This window comes from Neofelis nebulosa, chromosome 16, assembly GCF_028018385.1.
Source record: "Neofelis nebulosa isolate mNeoNeb1 chromosome 16, mNeoNeb1.pri, whole genome shotgun sequence".
NCBI lineage: Eukaryota > Metazoa > Chordata > Mammalia > Carnivora > Felidae > Neofelis > Neofelis nebulosa.
Genome location: NC_080797.1, coordinates 27,225,965 through 27,249,102, shown reverse-complemented (window position 1 = coordinate 27,249,102; position 23,138 = coordinate 27,225,965). Strand labels below are relative to the sequence as shown.

Genomic DNA, 23,138 nt, shown 5'->3' with positions numbered 1-23,138 from the left:
GCCTGGGTGGCTCAGTTGGTCGAATGTCCAACTTTGGCTTAGATCACGATCTTGTGGTCTGTGAGTTCAAGCCCTGTGTCGGGCTCTGTGCTGACAGCTCAGAACCTGGATCTTGCTTCGGATTCTGTGTCTCCCTCTCTTTCTGCCCCTCCCCCACTCACACTTTGTCTCTGAAAAATGAATAAACCTCAAAAAAAATTAAAAGAAAAATAAAGCTCTTTACAGTGATTATAAATTCAATACAAGCTTGTTATAAATAGCTTAGGGGTGGGCTCCACTTTTTTTGTAGTGAAAGTGGCCAATCCTCAAGTCTTGGTCAGTTACCCTTTCCATGTAATTCAGACCCCTAAGATCTAGAATTGTAATACACGGTTATGATTTTTTTTATAGTTCTTAATTTGGGGAGGTAGAAGAGAGTCACAGATCCCTTTGAAAATCTGATGAGAAACTAGGAGTTCTCTCCCCAGAAAAATGAACACATGGCACACACACATAAAACGTTGTGTCATAGCCACGGCACTGAAATTCATACTTCAGGAAACTGGAGGCCATGGGAAAATACCGGCTTGGTGAGTTCAACCAGCTAATGCCAGTCTAGTCTCTCAGTAGGCTTCCTTCTCCACCTTGGGCTAGCTCCATTCATTTTTAGGCCTGCTCTAGGGACTGGAGAATAATTTCTAAGTCACTTTCATGAGGGACTTTCATCTATACTAGCAAGACTATGCCACCCTCCCCACCCCACCCCCCACCCAGTCTCATAATTTTTTTGGAAGGGTGACTATTTCAAAGACGTTCATGAAGTTCCATTCAATCATAGCCTCTCTTTGGCAATCCTCTTTGTGCCTCTCTCAAAATACCTCCAGATTTGTGAAACTTTTGTGGACATGGTTACACTTCACAATGAACATGAGCAGAATAAAATTTGTTTAGGGAAATAGTTATGTGACAGCCACGTGCTCAGACTCAGAAAAGATACAAAATTAATCCTTGGGTAAGAGAAGATCAACCACCATGGACAATGTCCTTCCCACCGACCCCCCTCCCCCCTTCTTTCTTCTTAATTAAGCACTGGAGGTGGTTAGCTTAGAGAGAAAGACATTCAGGGGTGCCACTGCCTATGGCGTAGAGTTTGTGTTCGGTACAAACACATCGCCAGGGAGGCCAATGGGACTAAAATTCAGCCCTAAGCTGAGATCACCTGCTGAACTGGCCCAGAAGGATGTTCTTTTTCCAATTCTCACAAGGCACCGAAGCCTACCAGTTGGCCCGGAAGACATCCACCATTCTCTAATCTGTTTGGACTGAATTAATTAAGCTGTACTTGCAATCTAATCTGATTTAAAGTTGTTCTTAAACTTTAGCAAGTATCCGAATCATCTGGAGTGCTTGTTAAACCACGGATTGCTGGGCTATTCCCCCAGAGTATTTTATTCCGTAGGAGCCCAGAATTTGAATTTCTAACAAGTACCTGAGGTGGGGGCTGATGTTGGCCTGGGGACCTCACTTTGCACCAATGCTACAAACCATAGGCAAGGGTTTTTTAATTTTAACTTTATTATTATTTTTTATTATTATTATTTTTTACTTTGGACCTTTTCTGTGTCTACTAATGAGAGCCTCACTGAGCCTACTGGGACCAAAGAAAAATAAGTAACTTCAGGTAGCCCAAACTGAAGGGCCATCCTCATGGACAGTGACACACCCATTTCCCCCGAAAGGCCCACAGTCCCTAGGATCACCTTGAATAAGGGACTGAGAAGGCACTCTGTGGGCAGGGCTATTATGACTGAGCCGTCTGTAGCTGTGTAAGGAAGGAGCCACAGTTTTCCTGGCAAGCAGTTGCAGGGGAGGGGGGCAAGAATGCCAGTAATTTACATGAAATTGATGGGGTGGTTCCTAGACCCCTTGCCTAGTGAAAAGGCTGCCTGTTTTGGTTGGAGCTAAGACTGTGTATACAGGGGGTGGAGACCTTCTCTGCAGAGTACATGGCTTCCCCATGATCTACATCCACTAAACCACACACTGCTTTTCTGCACTCAGATACAGAAAGGCTTTTTGTCAATAGACTCCTTGAGTTGTTAATAGGTCCACCTAACCCATCCTGAGTAAATAGGTAGGCATTCTCCCTCTGAAAGCTCTCCAGGACTGGAGGCCTCTATTTTCCTTTGATGCATTAGTCTAGCTTTGGGCCCCCTGGAATGGTCTGAGATTTTTTTTTTTTTTTTTTTTTTTGACTAAAAGACTTTAAGTCTCTTCCTTGCTCTGGCATGCCTGAGACAGAAAAGAATCAGCCCCCACTTTTTTGTACCCCAGCCGTTCGGCATTGGATGCCCACCCACATTTTTTTTTTTTCTATATCCTGCCTCTACTCAAACCCTCTTTTCTGATCAACAGGCTTGAAGTGTTTTGTCCTCTTAATCAGGAACCAGCTACCCTTTTTGATGTTGCCTTTTCTGAAAAGACCTCTATGGCATTCTGGTACTGGAAGGAAATCTATCAAAGTGCTCTCCCTGTCTCTTCGTCTTCAAAGTGTCAGATTCTTGGCCCTTCAGGTCCCCATTCACTTGCCAATTATTCTCTGAATATCCTTTTGATATTCTCTTAGTGTTGGTGGCAAGGACACCACGAGCTTAGAGAAGTCAAAGTTCAGAGAGAGCAGCAAGTCTTCAGGATTTTTTGCGTCTATGCGCCCTCTCTAAGAAGCTGAGAAAAGCTCCGGGTGTGTGTGTATGGGGTGGGGGGGGGGGAAGCAGAAATATTTGTTTCATGATCAGGGTAAGTAATCACAGGAGGCTCTCCCTCTACCTGCCTTGGGGAGACATTATGAAAATCATGACAATGTGGCAAGCCAACATCTGCTACACATAAGCAGTGTCCTGGGGGTGTGCGGTAAGAACGAACAAATGATGATCTTTCAAAAGAATCTCTTCCAGAGGTCTGCCTTTGGACAAACCCAGGAAGATGCGCTTGGCTCTCCAGAAGATGCAGATCTGGGAAAAATGCACACACACACGCACACATACACACACAGACCAAGCCCTCCAGAACAAGGTCTTTTGAAATGTGGCTCGAAGCAGCTAATGACATTAATGACAATCATTTTCTTTGCCTGTTTAGTCCAATGTATCTTTTCATTGTGGATTTGATATCTTCTGCTAAGAAGAGGGAGGGATTGGTGGAACAATGACAGACAAGCACCAAAATGCAATGTAGGTTACACTGAGGACAAATTCAATTGACTTAGGAAGAGGCCAAGGAGGACAGCATTTCATTGGCTAATCAGATCTAACCCAAGTCACCAATTGGGTGTGTTCATTTCTATTTATAGTCAAGGACAAGAGCCTCTGATGACTGATTCTGGGAATGTAGAAGATTCATGTGGATGAAATGATAGTGCTGCGAATCTGGAAAAGGTGGTCCATCCATCACAGGATGAAGCAAACCTTATTTTCTTTTAGTGGAAATGTGCAGAACTTGTTTAACTCCTCCCAAATCATGAAAAAAAACGAAAGAAAGAAAGAAAGAAAGAAAGAAAGAAAGAAAGAAAGAAAAGAAAGAAAAAGAAAGAAAGAAAGAAAGAAAGAAAGAAAGAAAGAAAGAAAGAAAGAAAAAGAAAAAAGCCACAACAGTCTTAGTTAGGATGAAGGGGCACCTATGGATCCTTGCAGAATCCTTTGGTTTTTAGTGAAAGAGTATTGCAAAGTGTCCTGTGAATCCAAGGATTCACTTTCACTTGATATGATGCTTCAGACAGTTTTGATCTTGAATCGAAGTCTGGGATAAATCAGGATGGGTTTAAAACCCATCGAACAGAAGTACAGAGCCCTTGTGTTCTCAAGTATGCCAGCAGCAAAGGTACGGAGGTCCTACTTATTAGTCAATAACTAAGTACAGTTGACCCTTGAACAATTAGGGCGTTAGGGGCGCCAACACACACATTCTCTCCTGTGGAATCGAAAATCCATGCGTAACTTTTGACTCCCTCCAATAGCCTACGACTGACTGGAAGCCTTACTGATAACATTAACAGCTGACGAACACATATTTGTATGTTCCATGTAATCAATTCTGTATTCTTACCATCAAGAAAGCTAGAGAAAAGAAGATGTTGTTAAGAAAATCATAAGGAAGAGAAAACACATTTACAGCAGTGTACTGTGTTTAGTGAAAAAGAAAATCTGCCTAAGTGGATCCACACAGTTCAAACCTGTGTTGTTCAAGGGCCAGCTGTACCGTGGTTATTTGAGACAAAGCTTCTATCGTTATATTCTTCTTTGTTATGTTCCCACAGACAGCGCTGCTGGCAATTCAGGGCGGAATAGTCCTGCCTTTGTTGTGTCTTTCTAGGTAGCATCTGAAGCCAGGTGGGATGAAGGTGGGGAAGGTGACTTACCATACCACTCATCAACCCATGCAAAAGCCTGTCTATGTCCAATCAGCAGAATATCCCGGACCACCTAAAAAAGTAGAAGAAGGAAGGTGAAGTAATAACCACGTCTGATGAAAACGATCCAGAAAATAGGTTGTTCCCAATTCTAGGAATCCTGGCAATTACAAATTTCTCAATCACTCTGTCCATGGGACGGCAATTATAGTCTCATGGACACAGATACGGGCTCGTTCGCCCCGAGTCCTTCCATGGCGTGCTCTACTCACTGTAAGTTAATCTCTTCATCTTGTTTGAAACTTGGACTGGGAGTGTATACATTGTGGACAACCTTACTTGGCAGTCGTACAGCAGGGGCTGGGATGGATCTCTCAGCTCATTACCCTGAGACTTTTCATTTATCTTTACCTAAAACAGGTTCAACTTTTCGCTTGTGGGACGGTGTGTGTCTCGCTGGTGCAAGGAGGTCCTAGGTGTTGGGAATCAAGAATGCTTTTCTGGATAGCAAGTGACTTCTAAGCAAAGAGCACTTAACTCTTAACTCTTCCCTGAGGAAATAACCTAAATATTGACAAAAAAATTTTTTTTTTAAAAATGTAATTGAAGTTGTGGGATACGAGATAAAGAAATATCATTTGGGGAGTGACTTTCACATAACAGAAGGGGAAAAAAGCAGTTTACACAAGTATTATTGAAAGAGACGAAATAGGGGCGCCTGGGTGGCTCAGTCGGTTAAGCGGCCGACTTCGGCTCAGGTCATGATCTCGCGGTCCGTGAGTTCAAGCCCCGCGTCGGGCTCTGTGCTGACGGCTCAGAGCCTGGAGCCTGTTTCGGATTCTGTGTCTCCCTCTCTCTGACCCTCCCCCGTTCATGCTCTGTCTCTCTCTGTCTCAAAAATAAATAAACGTTAAAAAAATTTTTTTTTTTTTTTAATTTTTTTCAACGTTTTTTATTTATTTTTGGGACAGAGAGAGACAGAGCATGAACGGGGGAGGGGCAGAGAGAGAGGGAGACACAGAATCGGAAACAGGCTCCAGGCTCTGAGCCATCAGCCCAGAGCCTGACGCGGGGCTCGAACTCACGGACCGCGAGATCGTGACCTGGCTGAAGTCGGACGCTTAACCGACTGCGCCACCCAGGCGCCCCCCAAAAAATTTTTTTTTAAAAAAAAAGAAAGAGACGAAATAAAGAGACCTCAGCAGGTATAGAACAGATGGGGATGGTAAGCTTGGCTAGGAGACAAAAGGAAGGAAATTGTTTCTTGTAGTGACACGCAATGGCAATAGAAGACTAAGAAAGATAATGTATATATAGCTTGTGTGTATACGTGTGCCTGTGTGTAACACTGTTCATGAGTTTTAATTTTATTTATTTATTTATTTATGAATCTTCTGGTGCTGTTTTTGTCCTCTATAAATATGCCGCTTTACGTTTCTTGGATACGCACACGCTCCCTTCAACATTCCTTTCTTCCTGCCAAACAAAATCCAGCAATTGTCAAAAACCTCTCACGAAAGGTTCAAGCACGTTTCAATAAATGAAGGAGTTTAATCTGGCGAATTTGCAGAAACAAGGGAAGCGTTTATAATGAAGTGTTTATTTCTCCATGCCTCTGGATAGCTGGTGAGGCTTTTATGATTTGGAAGGAGGAAATATGTCACGAAAATAAGAAACAACATGAAACCATACACACTCAAGTGCTGACTGTCAAATTCATGGAAATGAAAAGAACGGCATCGAGCCATCAGTAAAATATACCCTATTACATTAAGCACAACACAGCTGTCTGCTGGAACCAAGAATTCAATAATGTGCTAATGGCTCGCTTTCGAACATTTTTTTCCCCCTTAACTGTGAATAGATTCTTAAAAAACAAAAGTATTCAGAGAAAGGCATCCCTGGTACTTTAAACGCATGCAAATACTAGCCTCCTATACTCATTAGCAGCTCATGGGCCACAGCAGGTGTGGTTAGGGGGTGTAGATAACACTTCCTTATATTTGGAAACGGGCATGCCTTTTACTAGAGCATAATTCCTACAGGTATTGTAAAGAAACAGAATCTCAAAACTAGCCAAAGTCATCGGATGAGAAAAGAAACACAATAAGCCCTACAGCAATCTAAATAGGCTTTGAGAAGAGAAAGGAGGATATGACAAGTGCTCTGTGTAGTGGCCCCGAGAAGAGGAGATCATTTTGGGCTAAAAAATAAGGGGGTAGAGATAGTGCAGGAAGTCAAAGAAGATACAGCCCAGGTTAGACACAGAGCCGGGAGCGTCTTCCCGCTTAATCGCTTGGGACACGGCTGGGAAACAGGTGGTCCCCAAAACTTGATTTCTATGTGTCTCTCACGTGGCTCCCACCTCTGGCTGGGCCGACAGGGCTCTAGAGCGCAGAAGAACGATACACCTCTCCGTTAAAAACACACCAAAGCTCTCAGATCTGTTCTAGAGTCTGCCATTCTCATGAGCCCAGGTTCAATCTATTCCTTTGTACTTAAATTCAAAACGTATACGTGTTATTGCCAATCGGCCTTCAATCTCAGTAGACCAATCCGTCTAAGTAAGTAACACAAAGCTCAGTGCATTAACGTTAAATTCCAGCGGCCCCAAAAGAATTTCAGAAAGCTATTCTTTATCAGTTTTTAAGTGGAAAAATAAACAGATATCCAGCCTATCTGGAATGTAGAGACAATGTGGGTAGTATTTATTTTTATGAAAATGGGAGGCATTACAAAGGGTAATGCAAAACACTACATTTTCCATTTGTTTCCATGAGGGTAACAGTCATACTAGAAGCCCCTAACAAACTTAAGTCATCACCAGGTGATGATTTCCTGCTACACAATTAACATGTTTAGCTAAAGTGGGTATACAGTTGAAATCTGTGTTTCGAGGCTATTAATAATTCTTTGGTAACGGAATTATTAAATGACCAGAAATACTGAGATGCACCATCTAGGGGACAATCGTGTTTTCTCTTGGGGCGTCTTCTACCTTAAGTGTCTATATTTGCAGGGTCTTTTGAGTGAGAATGATCTTGGGGGCTGCACACACAGATAAGCCCCGTGCCTCTGCCTGGAATCCAAGTACCCAAGTACCAAGTACAAGTACTTCTGCCTGCAACGAGGTTAGCCTGATGCCAGAGGGAGAAGTATGTTTTAAATTCAGTTAATTTCCTGAATATACTCATCCAACAGACACGGAGGTCACGGAATGAGAAATGAAGCGCAAAACATCAAATTAAGCCTGGATGTAAGATGCATTTTCACGAAAACAGGGTTTTCTAGATGCAGTTGGCTCGTGTTGGCTCAGCACTGTACAGGTGTTGTGCGTTGTGCACTCCAGCTGACAATAAAGACAGTCACGGAGAGCCGGGGTGGCTCACTTGGTTAAGCATCCGACTTCGGCTCAGGTCACGATCTCACAGTTCGTGAGTTCAAGCCCCACATCAGGCTCTCTGCTGTCAGCCCAGAGCCTGCTTCGGATCCTCTGTCCCCCTCTCTTTCTGCCCTCCCCTCTCTCAAAAATAAACAAACATTAAAAAAACAAAAACAAAAACAAAAAAACAAGTCACTGTGTCCACAGTCCGGGAACTGCTGTTTATTCACTTACCTTGTGTACAAATTGTTCCACTCTGGTCTGAAGTCCCCAGACCTCAAACTTCACGGTCACCAGCTTGTAGGAACACATGATAGGTTGATGACTATCTCTCCAGCCTTCCCTTAATTGGCCGCGTCCTGTCTTCTCTGACTTGAAGTGTTTAGGATCCTGAAAAGGATACATCAAAGAAATGATAACTTTAAAGCTTAATTATCATTTATTTTTTATTTTTTTTAAAATGTTTATTTATTTTTGATAGAGAGAGATACAGAGCATGAGAGGGGGAGAGGCAGAGAGAGAGAGAGAGGGAGATACAGAATCCGAAGCAGGCTCCAGGCTCTGAGCGGTCAGCACAGAGCCCGACATGGGGCTCGAACTCACAGACCGCGAGATCATGACCTGAGCTGAAGTCAGAAGCCCAACCGACTGAGCTACCCAGGCGCCCCTTAATTATCATTTATATAGGAAATTTCCAGAATAGGTTAAGTCCATAGAGACCAGCAAGATGAGTGGTTGCCAGGTGTTGGAGTCACTACTAATGGATAAAACGGTTCCTGTTGGGGTGATGAAAATGTTCTGGAACCAGGTCATGGTGGGAGTTGCATAGCTTTTGTGAATACACTAAAACCCTCTGAATTGTACACTTAATTAAAAGGGGGAATTATATACATCTCAATCAAAAGAGGGGCTTACGGTGTAAGTAAATAGCAAAATGATAGCTCACCTATTCACATGTCAAAAACGGGATTTATTTATTTATTTATTCACATTTGAAAGATTTTATTTTTAAGTAATCTCTATGCTCAAATTCACAAACCCGAGATCAAGAGTTGCACATTCCACCAACTTAGGTAGCCAGGTACCCCTCAAAAACGTGATTTTAAGCCAGATTTGTGCTGGGACGCCTGGGTGGCCCAGTCAGTTAAGCAACAGGCTTTGGCTCAGGTCGTGATCTCACGATTTGTGGGTTCGAGCCCTGCGTCGGGCTCTGTGTTGACAGCTCAGAGCCTGGAGCCTGCTTCAGATTCTGTGTTTCCCTCTCTGTCCCTCCCCTGCTTGTGCTCTGTCTCCCTCTCTCAGAAATAAATAAACATTAAAAAAAAAAAAAGCCAGATTTGTGCCACTGCATTGTATTTTCTCTGACCTTAGGTTCGATAAACTTTACAAAAAAATTTTTTTTAGGTCCAACCCATTACTGGGTGTGTAAATTTGGACAATTGCTCAACAATGTGTATAAATATCTAAGAGCTAAGCATATGCACCTACCTATGACCCGACAATTCAATTTCTAGGTGAAATGGGTGCATTTGTCCATCAAAAGACTGTACTTGAATATTCACAACAGCTTAAAAAAATTTTTTTTAATGTTTATTTATCTTTGAGAGAGAGAGAGAGAGAGAGACAGAGTGCAAACAGGAAAGGCAGAGAGAGAGGGAGACACAGAATCTGAAGCAGGCTCCAGGCTCCGAGCTGTCAGCACAGAGCCCAACGTGGGGCTTGAACTCAGGGACCGTGAGATCGTGACCCGAGCCAAAGTCGAACACTTAAACTAACGAGCCACCCAGGTGCCCCCAAAATATATAAAATATTTAAAAACAAAGAAACAAATAAATAAGAAAGATTAAAAAAATTGTTGTAATGTTTAACCATTTAATATTTCCTCAATGATTGCCATGTGGAAATCAGCTTCTGGGTTTTTTTTAATTTTTTAATTTTTTATTTAAAAAGAAAAATTTTTTTTTAATGTTTTATTTATTTTTGAGACAGAGAGAGACAGAGCACGAGCAGGGGAGGGGCAGAGAGAGAGACACACACACACAGAATCCGAAGCAGGCTCCAGGCTCCGAGCCATCAGCACAGAGCCCGACGCGGGGCTCGAACCCACAAACTGTGAGATCATGACCTGAGCCGAAGTTGGACGCTTAACCAACTGAGCTACCCAGGTGCCCCAGCTTCTGATTTATCTCATCAGAGGATTATTTTTCAGAGATACCTCAGAAGAAATGTGTGAATTAATAAAGTAAGAGAAAATGCATATATACACCTAAAAATATTTTTATTTATTTTCCCAGCTTAGAGTTAGTAACAGATAACACTGTGTAGGCTTAAGGTGTACAACGTGTATGATTAAAAAAAATGTTTAAAAATTTATGTAGGAGAGAATTTTCGTTAACACACAGAAGACTTTGCTCTGGGGATTACTGTCCAGCTCTGTTTTGGGGCTCCCCTCTACCACAACCCTGCCCCTGCTCAGGGGGATGTAGGAATTTGGAGGAAATGAGCCCCCCAAACATAGCAGAGGCCACAAGATAAAGCAGAATGAGGCTCCCCCCACCCCCCGCCCAAGAGAGACCTGGGGACCCTGTGCAGGAAGGGAGGTAGTCTGAGCCACGGAACTGGATTATCTCGGGCTGCCCAGCCCTTTTAACTCAGCCCGGACTGTGCCTCAGGGGTAGGTCCAGCAGGTGCAAGCAGGATCCTTACAACTAAAGAGAGTGTTATCACTGGGGTCTGGCTGAGGCTCTGGCAGGGACGTCTGGCTTGGCTCTGCGGGGCTGGCAGGCTGCCCCTGCCTTTCTTTACTGGCGTGCCTCCTGCGGACAAGACTTTGGCTGCGGAGGCCACTCCCAGAACTGTGGCTCCCCCGGAAAACACAGCACAACCCCGAGACCAACTCCCACACGAGGCTGATGCCGGGCCCTCAGCGACGTCCAGGCAGAGCCCACAGCCTCCCTGCCCCTGTGGCCTCTGCCTCTAGCCGACATTCCCCATGCTGCTGCCAGAGTGACCTCCCAAATGAAGACTTAATCCCATTGCTGCCTTCCTCAAAATCCATCTACAGCACCATGACTTCAGGATAACATTAAAATGCCTGGCATGAAATACAAGGCCCTTTATGATCTTGCCTACCTTTCTAGCAGCTCTTCTGGACCACTGTTCCAAAGCCACACCTTTCCCTTCAGCCTTATGAAGCTCCTGCATCCCCATGCTCCAGGGCTCCAGAACCTTCTAGGCAAGTGTCAGTTCCTCTTCCTGAAATTTTTTCTCCCCAGCCAACTCCTCCACTTTGCCTCACTCTTCTTTTCCTTCTGTAAGACTCAGCTTGAGGGTCCCCTCCTCCCAGAACACTGTCCTATGTGGTTCCGAATGAACACTCCTCCTTTATGCTTCCAAAGCCTCTTCTGCCACGAACCTGGCAGGTGGGAAGGACTCTCATCATTGGTGTGCTTGCCCATTTCCACAAGACCACAGTCATCTTGAGCCCAGTGGATGCTGAATGCCCATGATGTTGGTACACAACACATGCTGAATAAATGTTTGTTGAATGAATGCCTGAATTGTTTGGACCCACCACACACACACATGGCTGGGCATCACCATCTCAGCTACATTTGGGTAAATCTTAAAGTGAAAGACAGGTGAAAAATGCTATGTGCATCATTACAACTGCCGGCAAGCATGTGAAAAAATTAGAACCCTCACATCTCGAGGATGGGAATATAAAATAGTGTGGCCACTTTGAAAAACAACCGGGTAGTCCCTCGAAAGGTTAATACGGAGTGAATTTGGCTCTGCCATTCCACTCCAAGATACCTCCCCAACAGAACTGAAACCTATGTCCATGCAAAATCTTGCACATGAATGTTCAAATTCCTAATAGGCAAAAAATAGAAACAACCCGAGTGTCCATCATCTGACGAATGGATACGCAAAATGTGGTCCATCCATACGATGGAAGATTATCCAGCCATTAGAAGGAATGAGGCACTGATCCATGCTCTAGCACGGATGAACTTCAAAACACATTACAATAAGCGGAAGAAGCCAGTCATCAAAGGCCACATCGCATAATTCCATTTATCTGAAATATCCAGAGTAGACAAATCTACAGAGAAAGAGAGCAGAGTAGTGGCCTGAGCTGGGGTGAGCTGCTATGGAGACAGAGTTTCTCTTGGGGCTGATGAAAATGCTCTAAAATCAGGTTTAAGGTGACGGCTGACAACTCTATAAATATGCTAAAAGCCATTTAACTGTACCCCTTAAATGGGTGAACGTTATGTAAATCATGTATCGACAAAGCTGTGAAAAACACACAAATGCAGTATAAAAATGCCACGTGCTACCTTAGTCGGATTTTTCAGGGTATGTACTAGTTCTGAGATTCCTGAAAGTCCTGCATAAAGTAATATTAGAACAGTCATTATCCTAAGCATTTACTGAACGCACAATGTGGGCACAGTAGAGAACCAGATATTACATTATGCTCTCCCTTGACCTGGTTTCTTTGCCCTGAGGGGTGTGGGAGGGCAGCAGCAGCTGTGTGTGTGTGTATGTGTGTGTGTGCGCACGCGTGCACATTCGCACGCCCTGGAAGGTGTGGGCTGTGTGTGGTCACAGAGCACTTCCCTCCAACCATGGTGGAATCCGCTCTACTTGGCTGATTTCCATTCCTTGACCTTCCCCCGGGTCCCTCATTGGCATCGGTTGCAGGAAGACATTGGGCCTGGAGGTAGCAGGGACCAGAGCGGGACAAATATATAATTAATGGAATACTCAATTGGCAAAAGAGATTCTGAAAGAGAGAAGGAAAAGAGAAGGCACAGTAAGTATCCCATAGGAATAAGTGTTCTGTGAAAAGAATAGCTGGAGATTGGAGTATGGGTAGCATTTTCAAATCTTTGATACCAATATTGTCATGCTGTGTTTTTATCACCCGAACCAGCCCAGAAACGACTACTGAAATATACATACAGGCCTGGAAAGATTATGTTAATTTAATAATAACATGATTCAGGAAAAAGGCACAGGCCTAGGGTCTGGTTCATGGCAAGTGTTCAACTGACGTTAGCTATTACGGTACTCCGAAGGCAGTCTCAGATGTGTTTGAGTAACATGCCCAATCCTGCAGTCAAGGGCAGAGCCACTGATGCTTTTCCAAAGTACCCTGGAATTGCTGGTAGGAGATTTGATGGTTTAAGGCCACGGGACTAATTCCTGCCTACCCCATGTTCCTACAGTCTACAACGCCATTGAGAATAGAAAGAGAAAACCAATAAATCAAGAGGTATCACCAGGGAGTCTCTGGTGGATAATCTCCAAAGATGGCCTCCATCAGTTCCTTCCCTCTCTGTGCCAGTATGCTGTTCCTCCCACCAAGAGATGGAGGCTATCTCCCCTCACTTTGAATCTAGGTTGGCCTAGGTCATGCTCTGACCAATTGCAAATGGCAGAAGAGAAACTCTGTCAGTTCAGGCCTCTAAAGGAAGCTAGTAACCGGACGCCTGACACAACGTACGGAGTCTGGTCTGATTACTCTGAGCCCACCATGTTGGGGGGGAAGCCCAAGATAGCCTTGCGGAGAAGTGCCCACCCATTCCAGCTAAGAAGCCAGCAGGCACGCAAGGGAACAGGTCAAATTGGATATTTCAGTCCAAACATACATCGTGAGGAACAGAAGACCTGCCCAGCTAAGCCTGGTCAAAAAATTTACAGCTGCCACGTACTCAATGTGAGTTAACAGACAGGAGCTGGAGTTAAACAAGGAGGCTTGGTTTCTTTCGCCACCCGCCTACTAACTTTCCAACAAAAGGCAAATGAGGAGTATAATTATCAGCACATGGACAGTAACTATCCTTTTTAAAAAAATTTTTTTTACGTTTATTTATTTTTGAGAGACAGAGAGCACGAGGTGGGGAGGGGCAGAGAGAGAGGGAGACACCGAATCCGAAGCAGGCTCCAGGCTCTGAGCCGTCAGCACAGGGCCCGACGTGGGGCTCAAACCCGCGAACCGTGAGACGATGACCTGAGCCGAAGTCGGACGCTTAACCGACTGAGCCACCCAGGTGCCCCTGGACAGCAGCTAGCTTGAAGCTTAGAAGACATGGCCTCCATGCTTTGGCCGACCAGAATACACACAGGCAAACCCCTGAGAACCTGAGAGAACGTCGTCCTTCTTGAGTTTGCGAGTGGGTAATCAAACCACAGTTACGGAGCCAGCAAGTGGCGGAAGGCGGGAAGGCAACTCTCTCAGCAACGCAGACGTGTGGGAGACAAAGGACCCTGCAAACAGAGCAAGGGGCCAGGCACAGGAGGTGGGGGAATGGGGTAAAAGCCATGGCTGTGGCCTGACTGCCTTCATGCGTCTTGGATCTTGTGCAGGGAGTCCGAGAGAGGCCTGAAGATGAAGGTCCTGGAGCCATCCGGCGGCGCCCTGCCCTGGTTCATGGACTAGCCTTAGCTCGCCTCTTGGGCTGGCAACTACTTGACTTTGAAATGGTACCTGTTCCCGAATCTTCATATACGTTCTAGGCATGGGCTTCTCAAGAAATCAAGCGAGACTCTGCAACATTAAGCAGGGAACGCTGGTAGGTCACATTTTCCCAAACAGTGAAGAATCACAGGCCCTCACGGCAACCATCAGCTCTGAAGAAGACTGGAAAAGTAACGTCTGCACAGCGAAAACCATGCAGATGCCAACATCTATGTGTGGCTCCGGATCACGCCACAGAAGCACTAGGTCACAAGGAGGAGACTAGAATCCCAGCTCCCCTAATTCTAGGCCAAATGTTCTTTCCACTACATTTACTTTCAATGTTAAACAGCAAAGGGTGTTTTTGTTATAGCCAGATGCCAAAGAAGCAATTAACAATTGGGCTTTTTATGGCAACAGTGGGTTGATGTTTTTGCAAGTCTGGTGTCATATCTACAGCTGCTGATTTCATCTAGTAAATCTTATACGTGGCCTATAATTAGGGATTCACTTTCAAAGAGAGGGAGGGAGGTAAGAGAGAGGATTTACCGGAGGACTCCTTTAATCAAAACTCGAGATCTGGGGCGCCTGGGTGGCTCAGTCGGTTGAGCGTCCGATTTCGGCGCAGGTCATGATCTCGCAGTTTGTGGGGTCGAGCCCGGCATCGGGCTCTGTGCTGACAGCTCAGGGCCTGGATCCTGCTTCGGATTCTGTGTCTCCCTCTCTCGCTGCCTCTCCCCGCCCCTCACATTCTGTCTCTCTCTCCTTCAAAAATAAATAAACATTAAAAAAAATTTTTTTAAACCCCTCAAGATCAGAAATGAACGTCCAGCTGAATGCCTTTAAGTGAGGACGGAAAAAAAATCAAACCACCGGGTCTTATCTGAAATATTCTGGTCACTGCAAACCCTTCTCCTTGGTCATGTTCTCCCCATCCCCCACCCTTGCCCATGCACCTCCTAATATCCATTGCACTTGAAATCATCTTCTTCAGTTTCATTTTCTCACTTGAGTTTGTGAACATAAATGACTAAATCGCCCCATTCACACATCAGTTGACCTTTCTTCTAACCTTTTAAATTTTTTAAATTTCTGGTTTGTGCTTCTATAGCTTCTGTACTATTTTGGTCCTGACTCAAAAAACCTCTGTGATAGGATTCACTCATTCTTTATAAGACTTGGATTATTTTTAGGTTTTAAACTTTCATTTCTAGGTTTCTTTATTTTCAAATGAAGTTTGTAAACGCTCCACCTTCATCTCCAATATTACGAATTCCACACTTTCCCACCTTGGCTTTTTTTAAATGAGGACATCAATCACATTGGATTAGGGTCCACTCAACCTCATTTTAACTTGATTCCTTCTGTAAAGATGCTATTTCCGGGGCGCCTGGGTGGCTCAGTCAGTTAAGTGTCTGACTCTGGCTCAGGTCATGATCTCGTGGTTGGCGGGTTTGAGCCCCGCGTCAGGCTCTGTGCTTGCTATCAGTGCAGAACCTGCTTTGGGTCTTCTGTTCCCCTCTCTCTGCCCCTCCCCCACTTGGGTGCTCTCTCTTTCTCTCCCAAAAATAAAAAAAACATTAAAAAAAAAAAAAAAAAGGATGCTATTTCCAAATAAGCTCACATTCTCAGGTGCCAGGGGGTTAAGGGCTTCAACATATCTCTTCTGGGGGACACAACCCAGCCCACACCAGTGGGTCATAATTTTCACAAGGCAAATCTTACAGGGTCCCCTGTAACTAGCTCTCGCGTAGCATGCCCACTCACTGGGTCACGGAACAATGAACCTCGCGCCCTGGCTGCGGGTGGATCCACGGGCTGCCGGGGAAGCAGTGCTCTTGCCTCCAGGCTGCTTGATGTACGGCTCCTGGAGCCCAGCAGCTGGCTGGGGGGCTGGGGTCATGTCAGGCTGCAAGTTCCTCTGGCTGGGGGCTTCTAAGTTCATCTCCGATGAGAGTTCTGGCTCCGGAGTCTGCTGGTACTCCCCAGGCTTGGCACATGGCAGATCGGGCCCTCGTAGTGAGTTACAGCCCATCTGTGTGGAGGGAGGTAATCTCCCAAGCCAGACGGACCAAATTGGTGAAGGGAAGGAAAAATTCTTCCTCTGACTTTCAAGGTCTTCCAGTTGGACTAAGAATTCAATTTACATGAGACAGATTAACAGGAGGAAAAAACCCAAAGTGTTATTATGTGCGCACAGAGGGCCAATAAGGAAATTGAGGCCTGAAGAAATTACCAAGATATATATATATATATATATATATATTTTTTTTTTTTCCCCCCAATGTTTATTTATTTTTGAGAAAGAGAGACAGTGTGAGCAGGGGAGGGGCAGAGAAAGGGAGACACAGAATCTGAAGCAGGCTCCAGGCTCGGAGAGGTCATCACAGAGCCCAATGCAGGGCTTGAACTCACGGACCGCAAAACCATGACCTAAGCCGAAGTCAGACACTTAACTGAGCCACCCAGGCGCCCCTGTTTTCATAAATTTTACACAAAGAGAATAAATCTGTGAGGGATTGACAGGACAGAGAAAACTTTGGGAGCTTCAGTTAGGAAGGTATTCTAAACAGAATTTGGGTCGGGGTAGTAAATACACAAAAACGTAACAAGGGTTGTTTACACAGGCTTCTGCACCCTGAATTTCCCACCTCTGGTGATAAGGAGGTCTCTCTACTTCCTGATGAGGCTACCTTTCACAAGGGAGATTGATTTCCTGCATTCGGGGGACAGAGAAGGGTCGGAGTGTCCTCCTTTTTTTTTTTTAAAGATTTTATTTTTTTTCAAGTAATCTCCACACCCAATGCAAGGCTTGAACTCACAACCCCGAGATCAAGCGTTGCATGCTCTACCAACGGATTCAGCCAGGTGTCCTGGAGTGTCCTTCTTGCACAGCCAATCTCTTAGGTAACTTTTATTTAAAATAACCAAATGCCAAATTGGCACATTTGGAACAGCCTGTCCTTGGCCTCCACATTGGCCACCCCTTCCATGCAGGCACACCTTCTTTAGGAGGCTTCCTCTCCCTGGAGTCACTCACACCTCCAGGCTTCATCCATCTTGCACTTGGACAAAGCAGAACAAAGGCGAAGCCGAGGGCCTCTTCATTAGTGCAGTCCTTTCGAGACTGTGTCTCTTTGTTTGTTAGAATCAGTCTCACATCCGGGAGGTGCAAGGAGGAGCCCCCAGGAGGTCCTGGCCTGGCTGGGGCTCAGCTAGCGTCTCAGAGGCAATATTATCAGTCTACATTCACTGAGATTTAAAGTCTCCATGATTAATTATGCTTTCAATGTGAACCACAAAGGACTAAATCCAACGGGGGCTTGCCCTGTTAATTGAAATTAGAAGTTTTTGATAAATGTTAAATGAAATAGGGCTAAGCAGTAACTGGGTAGGAACTGTTACATTATGTAACTACAACGCTCAGTCCTAAAATAGGGATGAACTAACAACACTTATCGGACTTTTTTTCCTGCATTCTTGGAGTCTTGAAGGCTCCAAAGTGATGAATATATCCTCATTCCCCATCAATGAATGGCATTTCAACCAGGTAAAATTCGGCTCTGAATTTGGACTCAGATTCCTTGAACTTGAATCCTAAAAGGAATGCACATAAAAAATTAAGGAGCTTTCTTTTTTTTTTTTTTTTAATATATGAAATTTATTGTCAAATTGGTTTCCATACAACACCCAGTGCTCATCCCAAAAGGTGCCCTCCTCAAAAAATTAAGGAGCTTTCAAAGCAGCTAGTCACAACAGACCACATATTAAAGGATCCCATTCAGATGAAATATCTCGAACTGGGAAATCTACAGAGACAAAAAAATTAGGGGTTTCCTAGGGCTGGGGTGGGATCGGGGGTAAAAAAGCCGGGTGTGTGTGTGGTGGGGGGATGATAGGAACATGTCCTAAATTTGATTGTGATGATGGCTGCCCATATCTGTGAATACACTGAAATCCATCAAATTCGCCACTTGAAATGGGTCATTGTATGGTATGTGAACTCTTTCTCAATAAAGCTGTTGAAATAAGCAAAACAAAACTAAGGAGCTTTCAGAGTGTGTTCGAGAAGTGACCTAAAACTTTACTTAAAAGGTCAACTGCTGTGCATCAGCTTCAAAAAAAAAAAAACCCAAACAACAACCCTAAATGCAAATTGTAGCCACAAGCAGCCAATTCTTGCTTTGTTAGCAGTTAATACCTAAAGTGCTATTTTTAAAGCATTTGCTCTTGGCACTCGGGTATACCACAAACGCTGAGTGATTTGTGCTATTCCTCTGCAAAGTGACTCTCTTAAAGGAGCCTGACTTATAAAGTGCTACTGACATGCAGAAAGGCAGAGAAAAGGGGGGATGTAGTGGGGAGGCGTTTTGGTGTGTGTTCTGAGCCCTTCTCAGTTATAATTCAGTGCCAGAAAAACTCAAAACTCTACTGGAGGAGGGAGCATGAGAATGGAAAATATGAGCACAAACCACAAAATAATTTAATAGTCGGTGGTCTCCAGCTGGAAGGGTAACCACTGTTGATGCCTGTTAGGACCGAGGGAGAAGATTAAGTCCAAAGAAAATCCTCAGAGGTGATCAGAAGAAAGAGAGGCTGGAAGGAAAAATAACCACGCTAGCTAATGTTTATTAGATGCTTCCTGTGCACCACAGCCAGGGTCAAGCACTTTATAGATACACTTTTCCTTTTCATCTTTATATAATAAGAGACCTATTTTGAGGTGACTTAGGGTGAGGTCCCCAGATGGCCTCAGAATGGAGCTGGTTACAGGAAGCTCTTGTGCTGAGGGTGGAAACCCTCAGCCCCACCCACTGACCTTTGGGGAGGGAGAAAGGGGGGCTGAAGATTGAACTAGAAAAACTCTTGACAAGATCTGGAGAGCTCCCTGTGGACACAGGGATGCGCTGGGGGGTGTGGCATGCCCAGAGAGCGCAGGGAAACTCTGCACCTCCCCCCACCCATACCTCGGCCTGTGCCTCTTTTCCATTTGGTTGTTCCTGAGCTGTACCCTTTGTAATAAACTAGTAAACATAAGTAAAGTGTTTTCCCGAGTTCTGCGAGCCTTCCTAGCAAATTTTCCAACCAGAGGAGGAGGCTGTGGGAAGCCCTGACTTGTATGCGTGGTCCCGGACTTGTGACGGGCGTCTACAGTGGGAGCGGCCTTGGGGGACCGAGCCCTTGAACTTGTGGGGTCTGACGCCAACTCCAGGTAATGTCAGAACTGAACTGAATTGTCGGACACCAGGTCAGTGTGGCAGAACTGGAGCAACAGTTGGTCTCGGGGCAAATATACCAGAATTCTCCGGACAAATCTCTAAAACAGTACACGATAATCTTCATTTTGCATGAGGACCAAGGGAATGTCTGCATCCTATTCCCAGACGGACTCGCCCACATTTCCACCCCAGCTCCCACCATGGGCTCCTTCCAAAAGCCCCCTCCTTCAGAAATCTCCAGATGGGCAGTAGGCATCAATGTCTATGTTCCCCTACAAACTTCTGGGGCCACTTTTCAGTCTCGCCCCTGTCCCATAGGGTGGCAGTGCTATGGCTGGACCTGGAGGTTTGCAGCTTGGCAAAGAGTCAGCTTTTTTGCAGATGTCCCAATTTCTGTTAATTAATGCCCTCCAAACACTCCCTTCACAAGGCTTTGGGGTTAGGCAAGAAGTGTACCCCCCATGAACTCTCCTCCCCCTCTCCAAATACAGACTAGAAGCAGGGCAGGGGGGCAGGGGAGTGGGGTGGGAAGACGGATGGCCCGGCCATGATGAGAGGGCCAGCTGGGCCACCTCAGTCCCAGCCCTGGGGAGAACCTGGCCTCGGTGATTAGCACCTGCCCGTGGAATGTGGAGTCATAACCCCTTTGTCCCCAGCTTTGGGCCTGGCTCCCATTTCTAGAGCAACCAGAGACAGCTCCCTAAAATCCTGTTATATAACACTAACCTGTTCCTTTCAGCACTAACACATATGACTTTATATTTTTAAGATCACCTTATCAAAACCAGTACGGTCACTCAAGGGCACATTGCAAAGAACCCCCGTCTTACTGTGTGTGACAGTGAGGCCAGGCACCAGCTCTCCTAAGAGCCCATGAGGCAAGCTCTGCTCAAAAAGGAGGGTGGTTCAGACTTGGCTCGGTTTGCAGCCTTTGAACTGGGATTGCTTGCTGTGGACTGTCCCTGCTCACTCTGCTTTTAGCAGTGCTGTTTGGACACAGGCTATGACGCATGAGGAGCCTTGATCCATACCGAGGACATACAATTTGGCCCTTAGATAGCTTGATAAATCAAAAGCTTGTAATAGACTAACAAATATTCTTGATGAGTTGCAACATGGCAACAGCAATCGGCACTGGATTAACTGTCCCTAAATCGAGCTTGCCTTTCATGTACTATATTATTTTGGGAAACCTGGACCTCCAACTTGAAGAGAAACCAGGATAGAGATGTTCACTCAGCCAATCAATCTGTAATTTGAAGGCAATACAGGATTTCCATTTTTAAAACTGGAGGAGATTTCAGACATATTTTAACTTTAGGACCCATTTCATTTTTCGAAATATAATATTATTGGGAATCCCAATACATTTATAAGGCAGGTGAAAGAGACAAGTGGAGTCCTAGGGCTATTTCAACCTTTATTGTTTGACACAATGCATTGCATTATTTACTGGGCCCAGAAGCACCTCTGAGGGGCGCAAGGTTCTGTGGAACCGAACTAAGGAGGCAACAGAAAAGGCTTTGGAACAAGACACGCCTGGGTTCGAATTTCTGTTCTAGCAACGACTACCTGCGTAAACCTGGGCAGGTTATTTAACTTCAAGACTGTCCGGGTGCCTGGGTGGCTCAAGTCAGTTAAGTGTCCAACTTTGGCTCAAGTCACGATCTCATGGCTTGCGAGTTTGAGCCCCGCCTTGGGTTCTGTGCTGACAGCTCAGAGCCTGGAGCGGTTTCAGATTCTGTGTCTCCCTTTCTGCCCCTCCCCTGTTCACACTCTGCACTCTGTCTCTCTCTCTCTCTCTCAAAAATTAATAAACATTAAAGAAAACAAAAAAACAAAAACTTCAAGACTGTTGTGGGGATGATAGGGTGAGAAAAGGAATGTTTTCCAAACTGGGGTCTGGAGATATCTCTTTAGGGGCTAGGACATCTTTTTTTTTTCTTTAATGAGTCCCTGCATTACCTAGTTATAGGAAGGCCAGTTTTTATTTTTTCCAGTCTAGGTTTGTTTTGTCCAATCCACTATTTTCTAGAATATTCACAAAGAGGAAAATTTCCCCCAAAGATGTAAAATGGAGTGCTAGCAGATCAATAAACCTAAGGGGAGTTAAAAAGGCCCTTTCTCTTGCCCTGTCTTTCCCCCAAATCCTCCATTCACATGATCAGTGAGACTCGGGGCTAATGAGGTGCATTTAGAGACGAAACCAATTGAGTGTTCTTCAAAGACAGACAACAGTTGTACCTCCAGCTTTAACCGAAGGAACCAGCTTGGTGTGGGGGAAGCTCAGTCTGTAAGCCTGGACAATTCGGGGTCTAAATCGAGGTTCTGGAAACTTCCAGCAAGTTATTTAAGATTCTCTGAGCTTCGGTTTCCTTATTTATAAAATGGAGGTAGTATCTATTCTATTGGATTGTCAGGCTTAAGTGACATAACTGAATAAAAACAACTTAGCCATGACTTTTATTTTTCTCAAAAGTTAGTTCTTGGCCCTCTAGGTCTGGGTCTAGCACTTCTGTGAGAAATCTGCTGAAACTTCTGAGGCCCAAATGAATGAGCTGGTAATTGTAGGTCTTTCTCTGGGCCCCTTAAGACGGAGACAGGCAACTTAATAACACCTATTCTTTCCTGGATATTTTTGGAGCAGAAGCTGAACAGTTGTACTTGGGAGTCTGAGTAAAGAGAAGGAGTGGAGGAGAGAATCACAGGGTCACGTCTTGTCTCTCAAGGGGAAAAATATGACCTCCATCATTAGCCTTGTAGCCACAGATTCTTGGAGAGCCAACTGGGAAAAGGCCGGGACAAGACTGGGCCAAAGGGCCTGCTGGACACGGTGAGTCTTGGAGAGAGGAAATTAACTTAGATGGGGGTCAATCTGAAGCCAGTCCCCAGCTCAGAAACCATTTAGGAGGGAACCTGCACAAATGTATATTATAATTAACACCACTGGCTGGCAAGGACAACGCTGATGTGACTCCCCAGATGGTATCAGATTCTCAACAGATGGAGTGATATTCAAAGGCATTGACCCCTCCCCTTAGTAGGGAAATAGGCAGTTTTCCAGGCTTAGGTTGCTATTACCTTCTCCCTCCACAAAATCAAATAACGATAAGCTGGCAGAAAAACGTGACCACAGAAAATAAATAATAAAAAAACCCAACAGCTCGAATACAGAAAATGGAGCTCTCTTAGGCAGAGCTGCCTTACCTTGAATAGATCATAGATGTGGAAAGATACTCTTTCTCTTGGCCACCGGCTAAGCACACTAGGCCATCTGACCCCGCGACGCTGGTCAGCTCTCACCGGGAGGTCCTCCCTGATATGCCAGTCAAAAAACTACTTTCCACATGTATCACGGCAGGCAAAAGTTGGGAAGGTCTGCTCTGAGGCTATTTCCCCAAACCCGGTGTAATTTTATGTAGATCCTTGGGTCCTGTCTTACTGCGTCTCGTTTGGTAAGTCTAGGGTAGGGTCCAGATATCTGCCTTTTTTTTTTTTTTTTTTTTTTTTTTTTTTTTTTAAAGGTGTCAAGGTGATTCTGACCTGATTTGGGAGCTCTGCTCTAAGGGCTAAGAAATTCTGATGCTTTAATTTAATAAAACTAAAAACAGCAGAGGCTGATGTAGCTGGTCCAAGTCCTGAGCAAGTTGTGGATTTAATGCCTGTTTTCTTAAACAGGTT

At 44.9% G+C, this 23,138-nt stretch overlaps 1 protein-coding gene across 17 annotated transcripts in view; it reads right to left on the bottom strand.

Annotated features, from left to right (window-relative positions):
* PITPNC1 (phosphatidylinositol transfer protein cytoplasmic 1) overlaps positions 1-23,138 on the bottom strand; it is a 274,896-nt gene that overhangs the window by 15,600 nt on the left and 236,158 nt on the right. For all 17 annotated transcript variants that reach the window (XM_058705661.1, XM_058705675.1, XM_058705670.1 and 14 more), the window contains 2 exons: positions 8,001-8,156; positions 4,394-4,457 (listed from right to left, as the gene is read on the bottom strand). In XM_058705661.1, the coding sequence (XP_058561644.1) occupies positions 4,394-4,457; positions 8,001-8,156 (220 nt within the window). The remainder of the gene's footprint in view (positions 1-4,393; positions 4,458-8,000; positions 8,157-23,138) is intronic.